The 17757-nt window shown below is 44.1% G+C and overlaps 2 protein-coding genes across 6 annotated transcripts in view; one reads left to right on the forward strand and one right to left on the reverse strand.

The window, feature by feature from the left end:
* Nucleotides 1-12794, reverse strand: part of Spesp1 (sperm equatorial segment protein 1) — a 123355-nt gene extending 110561 nt beyond the window's left edge. Inside the window, exons 1-2 of one of the 2 annotated variants that reach the window (XR_009225140.1) lie at nt 12358-12470; nt 965-7771 (exon numbers count right to left, since the gene is read on the reverse strand). Coding sequence is in view for 1 of the 2 variants with exons in the window: in XM_058573330.1 (XP_058429313.1) it covers nt 12358-12748 (391 nt within the window). In the remaining variant the exon portion in view is untranslated. Of the gene's footprint in view, nt 1-964; nt 7772-12357 lie in introns of those variants that run through there. The other variant, XM_058573330.1, reaches the window with a different exon arrangement.
* The window catches only part of Anp32a (acidic nuclear phosphoprotein 32 family member A), a 33515-nt gene continuing 25544 nt past the window's right edge, over nt 9787-17757 (forward strand). The window contains exons 1-2 of one of the 4 annotated variants that reach the window (XM_058573332.1): nt 13145-13265; nt 15646-15822. In XM_058573332.1, the coding sequence (XP_058429315.1) occupies nt 15763-15822 (60 nt within the window). In that variant the 5' untranslated portion in view covers nt 13145-13265; nt 15646-15762. Of the gene's footprint in view, nt 9982-10163; nt 10209-13144; nt 13266-13520; nt 13922-15645; nt 15823-17757 lie in introns of those variants that run through there. The other 3 variants (XM_046426683.2, XM_046426684.2, XM_046426685.1) reach the window with 3 other exon arrangements.

The following is a 17757-nucleotide window of genomic DNA, read 5'->3' on the forward strand; positions in this document are numbered from 1 at the left end:
ACCTCAGTTGTCCAGGCTGCTTTTGAACTAATGATCCTCCTGCCTGAGCCTTCCATACAGGAATGTGCCCTGTGCCCAGCTCCTTCTTGTTTTTTGATGAATGTGAAAAACTAAAGGAATAAAAATTAGGTACCTTCATGAAAATGGGCATACACATAAAATTAGATTAAAGTTAAGGAGTCCTATAATTCCTGTTTCTCCTACAAATTACCTTAAAAGAATTCAAATATGAAGTAGGAAACTAAAATAAAATAAGACAATTCCTGGGTAGGAGCCTAAATTGAAATTTTCATGGTAGAAAAGCTGTTTTATACTCTTAGAACCAGAATTTATTTTTGTTTCCCTCGTGTTAGAAGGAATAAAGAAGTTTTTAGCAAACCCTGATTGCCTAATACTTTATTGCTATTCACTTGACATTGAAGATAAAGTTATTAAAAAGTTTCTAAAGTACATGCATGTGTGTGTGGGGGGGGGGAGTGCTGAGAATCTGTGAGGTACTTTTAAAATTGGGCTTATTATGGCCAAAACATATATTATATCATTAAACATATATTGAATATTTAATGTTCAAATAATGGAGGGGTGATAAAAATCATTGTTCTTATATTCAAGGATTTATTTTAATTTTGTGGGAGGGGTAAATAAACATAATCATGAAAGTAAGCAGCCACTTGCTCCACTACAGTGTTAGGAAAGTTCAAGGAGAGGGATGATTTTATTTGTGTGAGTAGAATGAATCAAAGTTTTCAAGAAGGCAGTGGCATCAAATTTGGTCTTAAATTTTAGGTAGAATTTTGACTATTGGGAGAAACAAAAGGATAGAGTGTACAAGATAGAAGAATCACATAGTCAAAGAAAAGGAAATAGAATAATAGAAGCCCAGTTTGCCAGGAAATTAGAAATAATATTGGGAAGGTAGTGTCAGTCTGTTTTTTGTGTCTGTAATAAAATACCCAAGACTTGGTGATTTTCAAAGAATGAAAGTTTATTTAGCTCATGGTTCTGGAGGCCAGGAAGTCCAAAACATAATTCTGGCAACTACACAGGGTCTGTGGGGACTTCTCACTGCATCATAAGATGGCAGAGGACACTACATGATAAGAAAGAGCTAGCATGGTAGCTAGGGCCTCTCTCCCTCTTTTATAAAGCCACTAATCCAATCAAGGGGCCCTACCCTGATGACCTCATCTAATCCTAATAACAACCCAAAGATCCCATCTTCCCATGGGTCCCCATAAACACATTAATTTGGGGATTGTTTCCAACACATGAACTTTGGGGAGACACATTCAAAGCAGAGCAATTATTGTGTGGGGTCTCCCTTTTGGGAACTTAATGCCAGATGGAGAATAAGCCAGAGGGGACCTATTGTTGATCAGAAAAGCACTGTAACTGGAGCTCAGGAGTATCCATCTGGCTGTGAGAGAAAATATTGAGACCTGAGGGTCAATGCCACATGAGAGCTTCCAATCACCTGATCTTGGACAATGTAATAAGTTCTTGTAAAATTGTTTATTTAATCTAAAAGATTGTCCTGTATTCTGAAGTTGAGTACCTTACACATTATTACCATTGTTTAAATAGTCCACAGAAAAAAATATAAGGTTAGGGTGTGACTCAGCTGTCGAGTGCCTGCCCAGCACACAGGAGACCTGCCCAGCACACACACAGTGTTAGGTTTGATTCCTAACACTGAAAAATAAACAAATAAAAACCTTAAAATGTCTATAGAAAAATGAGTGATACTTGTGATCCTCCTGCCTTCAACCTCCTAAGTAGCTGGGATTTACAGGCATGTGCCACTGTGTCCAATCTGTCATAGATTTTTTTTTTTTAAAGAATGTTTTTGTCTGGCAAAATTTAAAGTTGGCAATCCCATATTGGTCCTGAAACCCTTTTCTGAAATACCACAGGTGAGAAAACCAGAAACCTAGGAACTACTAGCACAGGGTAGGGATTTGGACATGGGGGAGATTGGAAATAATGTGAATAGTCTTAGATACAGTGGTAAAAAGGGGGCTGAAAGGAGGAAAGATACTGGGAGGGAAATTAGAAGAAGAATAGAAGTTCATTGGATTAGACAAAGGGGAAGGAAGGAAGGGGACAATGGGAATAGGAAATACAGTAGATTGAATTGGACATCACTTTTCTCTGTTCATATATGAATACATCACCAGTGAAACTCCACTTCCTGTATAATCACAAGAATGGGATCTTAATTAGAATAATTTATGCACCATGTATGTGTACTATGTCAAAATATGCTCTACTGTCATGTATGTCTAAAAAAGAACAAGTTTTAAAAATTAGGAACAACCATTTGGCTATGGGAGTCAATGAAGGACAATTTTAAGGGTGCCACTGATAAAAAGAGGGAAATTGGGAGGATCATAGTCTGGTGGAGGCAGAGTGAGCAGAGGCTGGTAAGGAAGATTAGTTTTGGAAATATCATGTGGATGTCCCTGCAGGACAGCTATTTAGAAATGTCCAACAAGCAACCAAGCTACTAAATTGTTAGTCTAGAACTCATTAGGAGGAATCATTTATTAATAAGATAATAGACATTTATTTTATACTTCTATGAGCCAAGCACTAATTTTATGGTAGCTATATTTACATGTCATTTCTATAGACTCCCTTAGAACTGTCTTCATTAAGTATGTGTTATTTAATATTTTCATTAGATTATATTTTGTTTTGTGATGCTTTAAGCCTGTAATTCAAAGCAATACATTGCAGATTCAACAGTATTCAAATTTACAATTTATCCATAAGATTGCAAATGGAAGGAAAACAAAGGTTAAATAAATAAGTTTATTATTGTATTAGTTAGCAGAAGCTACAGTAACAAATAGACCAAGTGTGTAATGGCACAGCACCATGAAAGTTTCTGTCTTGGTCACAGTTGCTCTCTTGATGGATACGTTAATAAGCTGGTGAGATGGCTCTCCTAAGGGACACAGGCTGAGAGAGTTTCCACCTCATGATTTCTAAGGTCATTCTGTCATATCCATCTCAACTGGCAAGCATGGGTGATTTAGGGCCTTGAAGTGCAACACATTTTTACTCACACTCTACTTGCTAGGACTCAGTCACATGAACACATGTAACTGCATTGGCAACTGGGAAGCACTGCCAAACTTTGTGTTCAGGAAGAAGAGGAAATGGATTTTGTTGAACAATTAGCAGTCTGACATAATTTGCATTAAATAATCTGAGAAAACAGTTAAATTCTACTCCATAAGATAAAGAACATTTTGTATATCAATGAATAGAATCTTTAGCACTGCTCCTCTGGAAAGTAGTTATGGGCACTTACTTAAAAAGAACTTCTATTCATGTAACAGTTATTCCATGCTTTAATAGAAACATAAAACTGTTGAACTCCTATAACATTGTTTAGAGTCCTTGAAAGGATATGATTTTTTTTTTCTAGCTGAAAAGCAATCTCAGCTAACTGACCTGAAATGGTGGGAGAGAGGAAACTATTCCAGTATTGATATGTTTTCTATAAGCATATCCTTGATGACCTTCATCTTTGTTTCTAGGAATATGTTCCTCTTTTATGTGTTTGTTGTCCTGAATTTCTTTTACTATCAGTATTTTTTCTTCAAAATGGTCCTAAAGTGACTGCATCCTTCCTGTAACTCTTACTTAGCCTAGGACTACTCATCTACTTCCAAAGACTTTGACTGTAAATCTCATACACTTTAGCTGAGTTCTGCATTTGAGCCTGAATTGTGTACTTAGAGTAGCACATAGGAACTCATTTTCAGTAATACGTCACTTGATATTTATGTTTTATGCATGAAATATAACAAGTTGGTTATTCCTATCTTTTGATTACCCCTTAAGACTAAATTATTTTCAATTTAAGATCAAATATCTTTACTGGGGATATTTTCCTCAAAGTCTTATGGTTATCAACAGCTCTGCTTTGATAAGTATTTCATTCACACCGATATATTGTTTATTCTGACATAGGACTGGGAAAGGGATACCTTCAAAAAAACATTAGGATTCCATATATTAGCTCTGCTTTAGGTTGTTCCTAGGTAAGTGGTGTAGTCTCTCTAGTAAGTAGTAGCAATCAGGAGAGAAGCTGAGGTGGGGGTAATAGGGATCATTAGAAAACTTTCACAGTGATACTGAATTAGATCACTTTTGTGGAATTTTTTGCTTTGGTCTCCTAGCATCAGAACACTCTTTGGGCAGAATCCTAGAATAGCTAGGAGGCAGGGTTACACATCCCACTGTGGAAACTAAAGGGGGCACATAATCTTTTTCTCTGACAGCTGGGCCATCTGCAAATATTCTTGCTAAGGGCTTCAAACCTTAAGGGAGTGACACAAAAATGCAGGATGCATTTGCAGCAGTAGGGTTGGTGTGGCGGGCTGTCCACCGCTTAGAGATGACTTCTCTGGTGGAGGTCTCTGCAGAGTATCCTATAGTGTCCTCTTGGCTGTGCTCCAGGGTGCCCAGCATTCCATTTACTGCTCATTTTTTGGACCTTGTTCTTTGGTTCTGTGTTAGCCTTATTTAAAAACTGCTTTCTGCTTATCGGTCGGGGTAAATTTCTGTTGTTTTCATCCAAGAATTATGACTAACACAGATATCAGCTACACCTAGGTTTTTCCATTAAAAACAACTGTTTTTCTTTTGAAAAAAAATTATTTATCAACCAGAACACTTCAAAAATTAAGAAAAGCAACCCCCCCCCAAAAAAAATTATAACTTCATCACCCATAATAAAACCACTGTAAAAACAATTTAAAAAAACATTTTGTTTGGGTACATACCCTCTCTGGCCTTTTTCGTGGGCATATGAATATATTCTTCCTTTCTTTAGCTATTATAAAAAGTAACATGATACTATGGTCAACGTGCTTGTCACACATGTTCACACACTTGCATCCTGAACTTGCCTGCTCTTCGGCTTTACCCTCAGCAGTACTTTCTCACATCAGCTCAGACATAGTGAGTTGGCCAGCTGAGGGAAAAGTATTTGTCACACTTTGTTTCTTTTCCTTTGGCCTCTTTTCCTTTTTTTTTTTTTTTTTTTTGTGATACCGGGGATTGAACCCAGGGCTTTGTGCATATGAGGCAAGTGTTCCTCCACTGAGCTACATCCCAGCCTATTTATCACATTTATTAAAATTGCCTTTGAGTAAGTAAATATATGTGAAAGTCATATAATTCTCAAACACAAGAATTTATGTAGAATGAGTTCAGGTAAATTATTGGGCCAGAACACCAATCTAGCAGAGTAAAACATGTTCCTCTGCTGGGTAAGAGTCCTCAAATACCTACCAAGGCTATCTCATTTGGTCATATGCAAATAAATTAAAAATATTTACGTTAAAAGTGCTAGAATCCAGAATTTCCAGAGAAAGTTTAAGGTGGTGCATACTCTTCCAAAGGAACTCAACATTTGACTAGAAATACAATAAAAATTTACTAACTTCTCAGAATGCAACAAACTGATCTCTAATTCATGAAGAATTGTAGAATATATGTTTGAAAATAGATCAATATATGTAAGAACAAATAACAACTGCCATTACAAAGCAAAGAATCTGAGAGGACAATTTTGCATGTATGCTAAAGATTATGAATATCATTTGCAAATAGCAAATACATTGGAAATTCTTATAAAGTCTGATCTCTACCCTTCTATCCTAATATATTTAGTACCCTTTCTTTATAGAGGTGCAATACAACCCCAGATGAATTAAAACAAATTCGTACACTCTAAATTAATTGCTTTTTTTTCCAATCTAAATTGTCTTTAGTCACATTCTTATTCTATGGCTCCTCATTCCATTATTTATCTTTAAGGCATTTTTTTTTATACAGCTATATCTTAATACTAAAAATAAGACCTATACCTCTGGTTTTATTCCTGGTAAACAGTAAACAAATTTTCCTCTTATTGCTACCTCCAAATTATTTTTAATAAATATATTTAAGGAGCTGACTCACAGAATTTTTAGTGATTCAAAACAAGTGTACAGGTGATAGGTTTTTTTTTTCTCTTTCAAAATAAACCACCTTTATTCTGCTTTTAAGATTTCTATGATTAGCTTAATTTTTAAAGTCACATATTATGGACATCTTCATCTAACTGTCTTTTCTCTAAGACCAATCTATTGATATGGTAACTATTCAATCAATGTTTTTTTAAAAACGTTAAATATTTTATTAAGGAAAAGAAAATTAGGAATAACTTTTTAGATCCTGGGTCTCAACATTCCTTTGCTCTTCAAATCAAAATTCATAGTATTCACATTTGTTACCATGGATTTCAAAAGAATAATCTACATTTCTAAAAGCTATTTATATAGGAGACAAAAGAGAGTATAATTAAGCTGGAGTCTTTCCATATCATTGTCTTTGGGGTCCAAGCAGCAGATCCATAGTGTAGGTGAAAGAGTACTATGGCTAGGCTCCAGTATATGTGCTTCAATTGAAGAATAAAAAGCTGAACTGTGAATACATTAGCTTGACTTATGAGAAAGTTGCTAACCAAAGGGTCTCCATCTTTAGAGACCAAACAAGAAAAAAACCATCTAAAATGGCAGTAGCAATAATGTCCATATTTATAAAAGAGTACTTTTCAACACATATCAAAAGAGACTAAGAACACACATTGCTTGTGTCTTTGAGAACAAAATGAGCTGCTCATTTGTCTGGAATGATTCTTGATGGAAAACATTTTGGAACATTTCCTTACTTGAAAGCCATCTTTTTCTCTAGGGATTAAAAATTTTGAATTGTATCTCATTTATTCTCCTCAGTGGAAATCAAGCCATTTCAGAAGTTAGAGACTATATCTTTTATAATCTAACCTTCTATAATCTATATAGGATCACTCATTGAGGAACTCCACCTGTTCCTATTACATATCAAAATTCTACCAAGATTCCTTGATATAGGGCTTATTTTCTTACTATATTTTTTAAAATGTAGACTCACTCAGGACATTTGTTGACTACCATAGTATGCAATAAAATTTAATTTAAAAACTGTAAATTTAAGAGCACTTTTTTTTGTTTAGTCAAGTCTTGTTAGGACAATCAGTTAACTTTAGCTAAGCTATATTACTATTTCCTTTTGATAATAAAAAATAGACAAAAAATCATATTAAAACTTTCTTAGGAATAAACAAGAAAATTTCTTCTTTCAAAATATGTTGGAAAATGGTCAGTACTCAAAAAATAATTTTGTGGCAGGGGGTGGGTAGGTGGGAACTTGATCAGAAGCACTTGACCACTGAGCCACAACCCCATCCTTATTTTGTATTTTATTTAGACCCAGGGTCTCAGTTGCTTAGTGCTTTGCTTTTGCTGAGGCTGACTTTGAACTCGAAATCCTCCTGCCTCAGCCTCCTGAGGCAAAAAATACTTTTGATGGTTCAGCTTCTGTAATGATTGACATTTAAGGAAACCTTCTTTCAAATTTTCTAACACTAATACAAAAGCTGTTATCAAAATGTATAAAGATGCTTCTAAAACAAGTTAGATTTAATATTTTGATTTGGTGATCAGTTTATGATATTTTTTTTACAATTTTGTTTCCATACAATGTTCTTAATGAGGGTTTGGGCTTCCAAGTCATTCTCTTCACTCCTGGTACACCAATGTGAGCTCTTTGCTTCTGTTTAGCAATGCTGGAAGCCTGCACATCTGTGCACTTGATTGGTTGGCTTTAAAGGGATTACTCCTCTGGAAAGGCACTGTCTCACATCATGTTGCCAGCAGTGTGGTCTCAACTGTGATTAAAAGTTTAGGTTGAAGATGAGCATTTATCCTGAAAAACTTTAGGATTCTTGTATTGTAGGGATTTCACACACCATATTGACTTAAAGTGTTTCTGATGAAGAGCTCTGTCATTAAAACCATCTTAAACATCATATCCAGAAATAACAACTGACTCAATGGCAAAGAGGTAATTCCCTCTTGTTTTAATAGAAGGGAATACAATTAAAAATTTTTCAACTACACAAATAGTCTTTATCAAAATTAACAATATCTGAGGATGAGATGTCAGCTAATCCAAGAAATCATCCTATTTATACTTAGATGAAATAAAACAACGACTTTTAATTTTTATTTTGCATTTCCCAGCTACTCAAACATTTGTCAATTTTCAAATTCATTATTTTACCTGAATTTACTGAATAAAATGCTTAGTTGCAGTTTCATCAGCTTGCAATTATTAGTTACTACAGATTCTTCCCCAGTGTAAGGATTCTGTTTTATTTATGTTCTGTAGCTCTTTATTTCCTCCTAAACTTTTTGAGATCGACACTGTATCAGTGTTATGTAACCATATTTTAAATTTGTAACATGCATACATACATACAAGTTTATCTCTCCCTTGAACCCATGACCCTGAAAATTAAACACAATGTGTCTAAAAAGAAAAAAGTACCTCGGTGTGTAGGGAAAGTGTAGACCTGTAGAAAGACACTAAAATAACAGTTGTATGGCATACGAAGGTAAAGATGTTATCTGTCCTTGTTGATAACAATCCCCTTGATTTATTAACAGCACAGGCAGCCAATTTAGCACACAAACCAGGTCCTAGGGTTGGCCATTAAGAAGCGGCAACCCAAAGGAAATTAGGACTTTAAAAAACAAAGCAACACCCCCCCCCCCCCCAAAAAAAAAATGGTAAACCGAAAAACCTGGAGAAAATACTCCAATTAGAGTCTCCTTGGCAACTCAGATGGAACCAAATGACTCAGGTGGACTATTAGAATAAACTGTGCGCCGTTCCCTTTCACTAGACCTATGAAGCCCATAAATTATGTTTGGCCCATAAAACTAAGAGTTACTAGCACCTTCCTTTTCTCCTTTTTAATATTCCATACATTCAGCAACAGTTCTTAATCCGTGGTCTTCATTCATTTATTGCCTAAACGAGATCCTGAGTGACTTTGGCGATCACTCCTTTTAAGCGGGCCTTATCTGACAACGAAATTAAAGCCCTCGGCGGAGAGAGGGTCAAGACCGAGCGGTAAGTCATCCAAAGGTGGAAGCATCTTGCTCTTATTTACTTATTTATTCAAGAGGCGACGATGGCGGCGACCAGGACGAGGACGAGGACGGGGGGAAGGGGTGCGCGGGCTGTAAGCTGTACCCGTGGGGTAGGTCTCTGCGGAGTGGGGTCAGCCACACTCCCCCAGCTAGACCCGCCGGACCCCGAAGACGACCAGCCCCTCCCCCACTGCACCCTTCACCCCTCCCCCTCTTTCCTGGGCCTTTCATCAGCCCGCCAGCTGCCCCCAGACCTCACTCAGCCCGCCTCCTTCCGCAGCTCCCGCCTACAGCGCGGGCAGGCCCAGGGCAGCCCACCAAGCCCTCAGCCGGGCGGGGACCCTAACCCGACCCCTCCGGCCGCGCCTCCCCCTTGTATAATGCACCTGCGGCCCCGCCCCCGGCCAAACACTGAGGTGGCGGCGGGTAGGCAAGGCCGGGCAGCGGAGCCCTCGAGGTGCAATCACCTTCCCTTCCCCCGCCATTCCGCCCACCCCGCTGGCTCAGCCACCGAGCAGCCGCCGCGCTCCTCAGCCGCCCCGAAGCCTAAAGGGGTCCGTCTCCGGCACCACAACCAAATGGCTGAGCCTCCCTGGCCGGCTGCGCAGCCCGCCCATTGGACCCTTCCCCCCCCCAATGCCGCCACAATTGGCTGTTGCCCGGAGACTCTCAACAGCGATTGGCTCAAGCTGCTGCCCCTCATCCGCGAAGCCGCAGATCCCGCCTCCATGGTGATCAGGTTAGTGTGCGCCGCGGGTGCTGGGGGCTCGAGAACCGAGCGGAGCTGGTTGAGCCTTCAAAGTCCTAAAACGCGCGGCCGTGGGTTCGGGGTTTATTGATTGAATTCCGCCGGCGCGGGATCCTCTGCAGAGAGAGAGCGCGAGAGATGGACATGGACAAACGGATCCATTTAGAGCTGCGGAACAGGACGCCCTCTGATGTGAGCATTTGCCAAAAATATCTCCGTCGGTCCATTCTCCTACTTTGTGTGTGTGTGTGTGTGTGTGTGTGTGTGTACGCGCGCGCGCGCGTATTGGGGGGAGGCACTTTTTTTTGAGGAGGGCGACCCGGAGGTGTAGGCTTGGGGGTCGGACTGCAAATGAATTGCAAGATTGGGGGTTGCAATGCCATCCGAGCATGTTCCGGCTGCCGCCGCCGCTGCCCTTGGTGTGTGACTACCTGTGCGTGTGCTCCCGCGTGTGCGAGTGTGGGTTCGAGTGTGTGCGTGCGAGTGTGCACCCATGAGGGGCCAGCAGGCGCACGCGTTTGGGTCGGAGAGAATGGGGCGAAATAGCCCTTGGGGCTCCCTGCTCCCATGACTTCGTCTGGGGGAAAGATTAACGAGGGAGGAGGGAGGAGGAGGAGGAGAGGGGCTGCCTCCTGGATTTAACAACAAAAAGGGGGGGTGTTATATTTTATACATGTATCCCCCTCCTTCCGCCCCCTCCCGCGCCTGCCCCCTCCCTTTCTCCCTCGCTCGCGCACACAATAAGTTTTGGGTTTCGCGAGTCCAGTTTAGTTTCTGATAAATGTGGGCCGAGGCCCCCAGGGAAAGCGCGTGGGGAGGGGGCTGCAGTGGAGTTGGGAATGGCTCGAGTTTAAAGTGCGTCTTCATTTCTTTGCAGTGATGAGGCGAGAGACGGGGGAGCCATATTTGTAACTTTGTAGTGTTCGTGAACGCGCCCTTTCTCTCCCTCCCTCCCTTTCTCTGCCTTCCTTCCTCTCCTTCTCTTTCTCCCTCACTCTTTCCACCCCACCTTTGGGCCAGATGCTGATGTTTCTTCCTTTCCTAACGAAGGGAGGATAAATTGGAGGGAGGGGGAGGGAATTTCGAACGTGCAAAGGCACAGATAATCCCCGCGCCTCCCCACCCCGAGCGATCGTTAGTGCAAGTTGCCCAAAGGCTACGTCCCGGTCCCCCTCGCCCAGCTCCCTCCTAAGATGCCAGCCTTTGGGCCCTGGTGCCCCTCAGCACTAGCCCCTGGCCCGTCCTTCTCCCGGATGGGCTCCCTGGCAGCCATTCGGCACTTGGTTAATAAATGGGCACGAGAAACTTTGTCAGGACGCGAGCTGCCCAGAGCCGGTGCCCGGGGTGGATATTGGCTGGGTCCACATTTATGCGGGCATGGCAGACGCGCAGCTTCTGGATGGGAGTTTGCCCTCCCGTCGCCGTTATTGATTGGGCAGCGGCGGGAGTCCGGCCCGAGGAAACTTACACGGGTGGGAACTAGAAGGCTCGGGCGAAAGCCCACCTCCGAGGAGGAAGGTGAGGCTGGGTGACTTGAACACTCGTTTTTATTTGTTTCCCTCTTCCCCTTAAAACACCAGTGTTTTCTGCGAGTTGGCGCTCAGCGGAGGAAACCCCTGGGCCTGGGGCGGAGACGCTAGCTGACTCCCCTCTGGGCCCTCGGGGGCACCAGGGGCGCGCAGGCAGGAAGACCCCGCGTCCAGCCTCGCCTCGGTGCCCGGGGTTGCGCGGAGTTGGGAGTCCGGGCAGCACCGACTTGTCGCCCCTCAGCGTGTTAGACCCGAGTCCTTGGCGAAGGCAGGCCTGGCTTCCTCTTTTCCCTAGTTCCTCCCCCAAACCTGAGTGAGACTTTTGAAAACAAGATCCTTTTTGTCCCCCCACCCCCATCATAACGCAGCTGTGGACTGTAGACGTGCGAGTGCCTTATGGCGCGCAGGGCGGGGAGGAAGGGGTGCCGCCACAGAAGGCAGGAGTTTCCGCGAACAATTTGCCGGCAGCCCGCTTCTTCCCGGCTGGGACCCCGGGCCCGAGCTTTTGGGGGCTGGGTGTGGTGATGGGGGAGGGGGCTCGAGCCGCGGTCTTCCCGCGTACTTTCCGGAAGCCCCCTGTGCGGAGGGGGAAGGGCGCCAAGTAGGGGGCCGGGGTCGTGGCCGGTGGGTGTGGAGGCGCGGTGGCCGGACCAACCCGACCAGCGCTGCTGGCCAACTGGGAGCGACGTCGAAAGCGGGTCGAACCGGCTCTTTAAACTTCCCCGAGTGTGTGCTGGGGGAGGGGAGCGCTCCGCGCCGAACTGGGAGCGATTTCTCACGCTTCGCCCCCTCGCCTCCGAGTCCCCGGCCCACACGCCTGCCCCCTGCCTCGAGGCGGGGTGGGGCGCGGGTGGCGGGGGAGGGGGCACTTTCTGCACATTTGGGGGGGAGGGAGAGAAAGCTCGCGAAAGAGGGACAAAAGGGGTGGGGGAGGAGGAACTGTTTTTTAAAAATAAACGTTTTTAAGACGAATAGCTACCGGAGAGCGCCCCCTGCGCCCCTCCCCGCCGCGCTCCCACCCGGGCCCCCACACACCCACCTTTGGCACCTCTCCCAACTCGGATCCGGGGGCTGGTAGCCACGCCGCGACGCCGAACTAGGACGAGCAGCCATGTTTCCCGGGTCTCTCGCGGCCGCCCCGCCCCTCCCCCATGGCTCGGCCGGCGCGCGGCGCGGGGCTCGGAATTCGGGCTCGGGCTCCGGCTCCATGCGGCGCGGAGCGGCGGGCGCGCGGGCCGGGAGGGTGCGCCGGCGGCCTGCGGCTTCCCGAGCTGGCTCCGAGCTCCAGGTGTTTTATTTGTGATCAGTATTTTAACGGCCAGGCCCGCCCGGGGCCGAGCTCGAGGACGCCGAGGCGTTATTGGGGGGGCGGGGGCAGTCGCCAGGGCCCTGCGCGCCTGTGGCACGACTGCCGGGCGCCGGGCTGCCATTTTGTCACCGTGGCTGTTGTCGCTGGGGGGGGGGGGAGAGCGGAGTCTTGCGCCATTGCCCCGACGGCCTCTGGCTTGGGGAGCTGGCTCCAGGGACCCCCGTTGTGCTCTGCTCGCCTCTGGGGGTTTCTACCCCCCGCCCACGGCCTGAGGTCTGCTGGAGCGACGATCCTCTTCCGAGCCCCCCCCCCCCACCACACACACCCAGTCGGGCTCCCTGTCCCCCGCCCTCTTCTCTGGTATTTCGCTGTTCCTCCTGCAGGCAGGCGTTCTAGACGTAGTTAAATGTGGCCTTGAGGACGAACCGATCGTCCTGGCGTTAGCTCCTTCAGCGGAAGTGATAGGGTGAGGGGAAATTAAACATGAGGTTTCTTTTGGCGGGCGGGAGGGTTTTGAGCGCGCGACTCTAGTGGCCCTGACCGAAGCCAAGGACAGCAAGCAGCCTCTTACCCGGGAGGGGACGAGGTGTCGGGGATGCGCTGGGGAAACGCCCTCCGGGGCTGGGCTCTCCGGGAAGGTAGGTCGAGCTGTGTGTTTCAGGTGGGTGTCGAAGCACCCTACCGGTTGGCAGAGCCCCCTCGCTCTTTTTCCTCCCCTCATTTTTGCCGGGATAATGAAGTTAGCTACCATACCAAACATAACCCTAAACTGAAAGAAGAGTAAGGTTTGTTTTGCAAAAAGTAAACTGCCTTTCTCGGGCTGTTAAAGCCCAGGCAGTTTATATCTTCCAATGCTGTTGTCTCTGAGACTTTTAAAAAAGCAACGTAGACTCTGATGTCTGCCTAGATACTAACTTTCATGGCAGTGTCTGGCAAGAGCTGCCCTGGAAGCCAGCTTTGACCTTTGGAGTACATCGCATGATGTTTTCCAAGCTGACTATATACTGCCTAATTGGGTCTAAGTAGCTCGATATTAACTCCAGTGTATGCAGGCTAATCTCGGATTCATAGGCAGAAAATTGAGATCTCCTTATAGTTGTGATCAGTTGAATTTTGTTACTGGTGCTGTTGATGATGGCAGTTTGATTCTGGAGGATCCATGATGAAATTAAGCTGGGCTTTGGAACCGCAGAGACCTGGGTTTGAATCCCCTGACATTGAGGTTGGAGGAGCAGTTACCCACCTTTCTGAAGTTTGATTTCTTGTAAAATGGAATTGTAATCCTGTTTAATCAGTAAGTGGCAAAATTGGTTTGATCTAGCCCTCAGTAGGTGCTCAGTATATGATAATGTCATTCTCAGAAAGATATTGGGGTGCAGTGAGGCATAACTTGGGTTTCTTCTTAGTTTAGAATAAGAACAATAACAATAGCTTATGTTTATATACCCCCCATGCTGGGTCTGACACATTGCTAAGTGGATTAGAGGTAGCAATTAATCTATCCCCACAACAGCACTATGAGATAGATACTTTGTTATCTTTACATTATGCTTAAGGAAATTGAAGCAGAGAGCAGTTATCATGTGACTAATAAGTGTCAGAATCAGGACTCAAAGTCAGCTAGTCAGTACTCAACCTCAACCTTCTATAGCCTCCCTTGAAGCACCGTATTTTACTGTGTGTGTGTGTGTGTGTGTGTGTGTGTGTGTGTGTGTGTTGGGGTAAGGCACTATGGGGAAGAGCTTTTTCTTCTCCACCTTTGGAATGGTGCCACCTTATGAAGAGTGAGTTTCTTGTTACTGAGGTATTGAAATGAAGACCATGTAGTCTCCTGGTTCTAGATACCGGGTATGAGGGGGTGTTCAACCATAGGCCCTATGCATTGACATTTTAAGCGAAGCCATACAGAATTTGGTTTAGCACGTCACATCTACTTAGGCTCAAATGAATCTGGCATTTTAGGTGTCAGGGGACACATTTTAGGTAACAAGATAAGCAGGAGCCACTCTTAGGCAGTGGCTTATATGGGATCTTGCATGTAATGCATGAACAGAATTGGTATGTCCTTAGTATCTGGGACAGTATACTAATAACACCTCATGGATCATCTCACTTAATCCTCCCAACAACCCCTTAAGGGTAGGCCAAGCAGTGCAGCATCATCTGGCTGTCAGGATGAATCATCTAGGGTTTGGAAAGGTTAAATTGTGGCAGACAGCAGAGCTTGGTGCTCCACTATAAAACCAGAGGTTAGGTGGACAACAACTTTGAGCGTTGTGTAGTCCTTTGGGACCCAAACATTGTCTATTACCAGAATCATTTGGAGAGCAAATGCAGATTTCCCAAACTCTACCCCTGGATATAGGTTTACCATGGGGTCACCAAACCACAGCTGAGCTGCCTGGTTTAATAACTGCCATGAGCTAAGAATAATTTGTACATGTAAACATTGAAATCAGTTTTATGATAAGGAGCACTGACTTTGAATCCCAGTTAAGCAAAATGTTATCTACCCTCCCAATTGTACCTGTCTCATTAGCAGAACTGTGTCCCCCCCCCCCCCAAAAAAAAAATTGAATCTAATATATTTTGAATTTTATCAATAAAGGAATTGTGGAAATTTGTTTTCACGCTTGTTATAAAAGTGCCTGTGTATAGTCTTTTTTAATTTTGCTTCCTGATTAAGTTTGTTATCTAGCCCTTTGCAGAAATCTGGCTTAATAGATTGAGGGGGTGACCCCAGGGATCTGGTGCTTATTTCTTTAAACATATGGAGAGTCATATATGTGGATCTTTCCAAGACCTTTTGTATGTGCCCTGAGCTAGTTTGAGCATGAGAAGTTGTCCAAGTACCACTCTTTGTCAAGATTCCCAGAGACAGGTGGAAGGAACTTTGCACTGCAAAGATTCGAGGTTTGAGTCCCAGTGACTGGCATCAGGCTCAGGACAGATTGCTGAAAACCACAAGTCATCTTGGGATCCTAGCTTGGGTTTCAGAGCCCTTATTTTTCCCACCAGCCTCTTGTGCCTGAGGTACTGAGAAGGAATGGATAGAAGATGCCAGGCTGATGGGAGGAGGAAGTAAATTCAAGGGGACAAATCCTCATTCCAGTAAGGGCATCCTGTACTTTAAAGATGGCAAAACACAGACCCAGTTTCCTCTCTGTGCTGCTGCTGCACCACCAGCCTCTCAAGGTAATTTTCTTCTAGTCTTGGGGCTGTTGATTTTTTTTTCTGGAAATTGTGCACAACACTCATGAGATGTCTGCTTGCTATTCTGTCCTCTCTGTCTTGGTGTAGTCATTTCAGAAAAGAACCAAAAGCTATTGCTCAGTGGAGACTGGGCCTTGGTTGAATGAACTTGGTACAACTTTGGCCTGACTTCGTTTAAGAGGCAGCTCCTCACTTTGGTGTGCAGAAGGGGCACTATTAGAGATATTTGCTACTACATCTCCATTGTGGTCTGCTCACCCCTGCAGGACTAGCTAGCATTCTGGTCTTTGGGACCTATGTTCCACCAGTACCTAGCGCACAGCAACACTGCCTCCCTTTCACAGGCAGGTGGAGAAATGTGGAGCTGACTCAGAATCTTATGTTACATTGGAATGTAACTATTTGGCAAATACTAAATGCCCAACAATGATGTTTTCATTAAAGAGTCTGGCAGGGATGGAGATTTGTGAAGGCATCTGTTATTCAATTTAATGAAATTGGTTGAAACTAGATGAGCAAAGCACCCATGGCCCTGAGCTACCTTCCAAGACATGATAGTAGCCTTCATGTATAGAAGCAGTTGTCCTGATGGTATTGGTAATTCAAAGTCCTAAATAAGGTAAAATGTCTTTTTTCCTGCACTCTAATCCCTGCTCTGTATCGTGCCCTGCAATCCATGTGTTTTTCCCCAAATTGATTTTATTTTAGCTTCATGACTGCCCCCTGCTTTTTCCTATCATTTCCTTTACCAAAACTTGCTCCAGGGAGCAGATCTAAAAGATCAGCTTACTCTACTATTACTCTGATGTGGATTAAAGTCCAGGCTGTGTTTCCCAGAGGTATTTACTTTTGGAGATTCCGGTTTGGTGAGGAAATTACCAGAGAACTATTAAAGACTTGAGTGCTGTTTTCAGCTTTGCTATTAACTAAGTTGGACAAGTTCTTCAACCTCTTGTTTTTCTCCACATCTAAAGTGGGGGTGTTGAATTAGATCAGTAGCATCCAAATATCTTGATCCTAATAATATATGTTTAGCACTAACATGCATATACAGCATTAAAAAGAAAATGTGCTGGTTTGGGTGCATAAATTGATTTCATACCCTGTTGCTGTTGAAAGACATTTAAAAGATGGATATTAAGGTATTCTCAGATATTGTTGATTTAGTTTGGGGAAGAGAGTGCTTTTTTATAGCAGTCTTGAGAAATCTCCCTTACTTTAAACCAGCCCATCTTTTGGTCCCCTCTTCTCCTTACTTCTAGCTCTTTTCCACCCCAAATAGTCACAGAATAAGGAATCATTGTAGCTTCCTACACCAGACAGATGCCTTCCAATTTTCTTGGTTGTGCTAGTGGCCCTCAGCCAACCATATCCCCCCACCCCCTCCTGTATGTTCATCCCCTCTTGTCCCCCATTCTTAAGTGTGCCCTTCACTATGGAGGTTTCTTGAGGGCCCCCCACACTTTGTAGCACCAAGTCAGAGGATTGTAGAGGGGATATTGCCTAGGTGTCTGTCTCCCCCACTTCCACCTGGGATGTTTGGGCAAGTCCCTTCACCTCGTAGCACCTTCCCTTTTTGTCTCTATAAGATGAGGGTGTTATAATACTGATCAACAGTCTGGTACACTGTAAGCACTCAGGAAATGCTGGCTGTTATTGTTACAGTCTGTTCTGCTAGAAACCTTAGTTGGCATTCATTTAAAATTTTTTACATTATCAACAGGCACATTATATTAAAAGGTAACATTTGTTCCCCTGGGAAAAGAGGTTGTAAGCTGGAGATTCAAATTTGCAGGAAGTTATATTTCCCTGGGAGCAGTTTAATGGTCGGTGTGCTGCTGTTCCTAGATCTGGGGATAGCTGGAGCATCCAGACATCTGGAGCAGCCCCAGTACTGTATCCAGGGTAGTTGCCACT

This window comes from Marmota monax, unplaced genomic scaffold (assembly GCF_021218885.2).
Source record: "Marmota monax isolate L192 unplaced genomic scaffold, Marmota_monax_Labrador192_F-V1.1 WCK01_AAM20220418_F8-fsc00078, whole genome shotgun sequence".
Lineage (NCBI taxonomy): Eukaryota > Metazoa > Chordata > Mammalia > Rodentia > Sciuridae > Marmota > Marmota monax.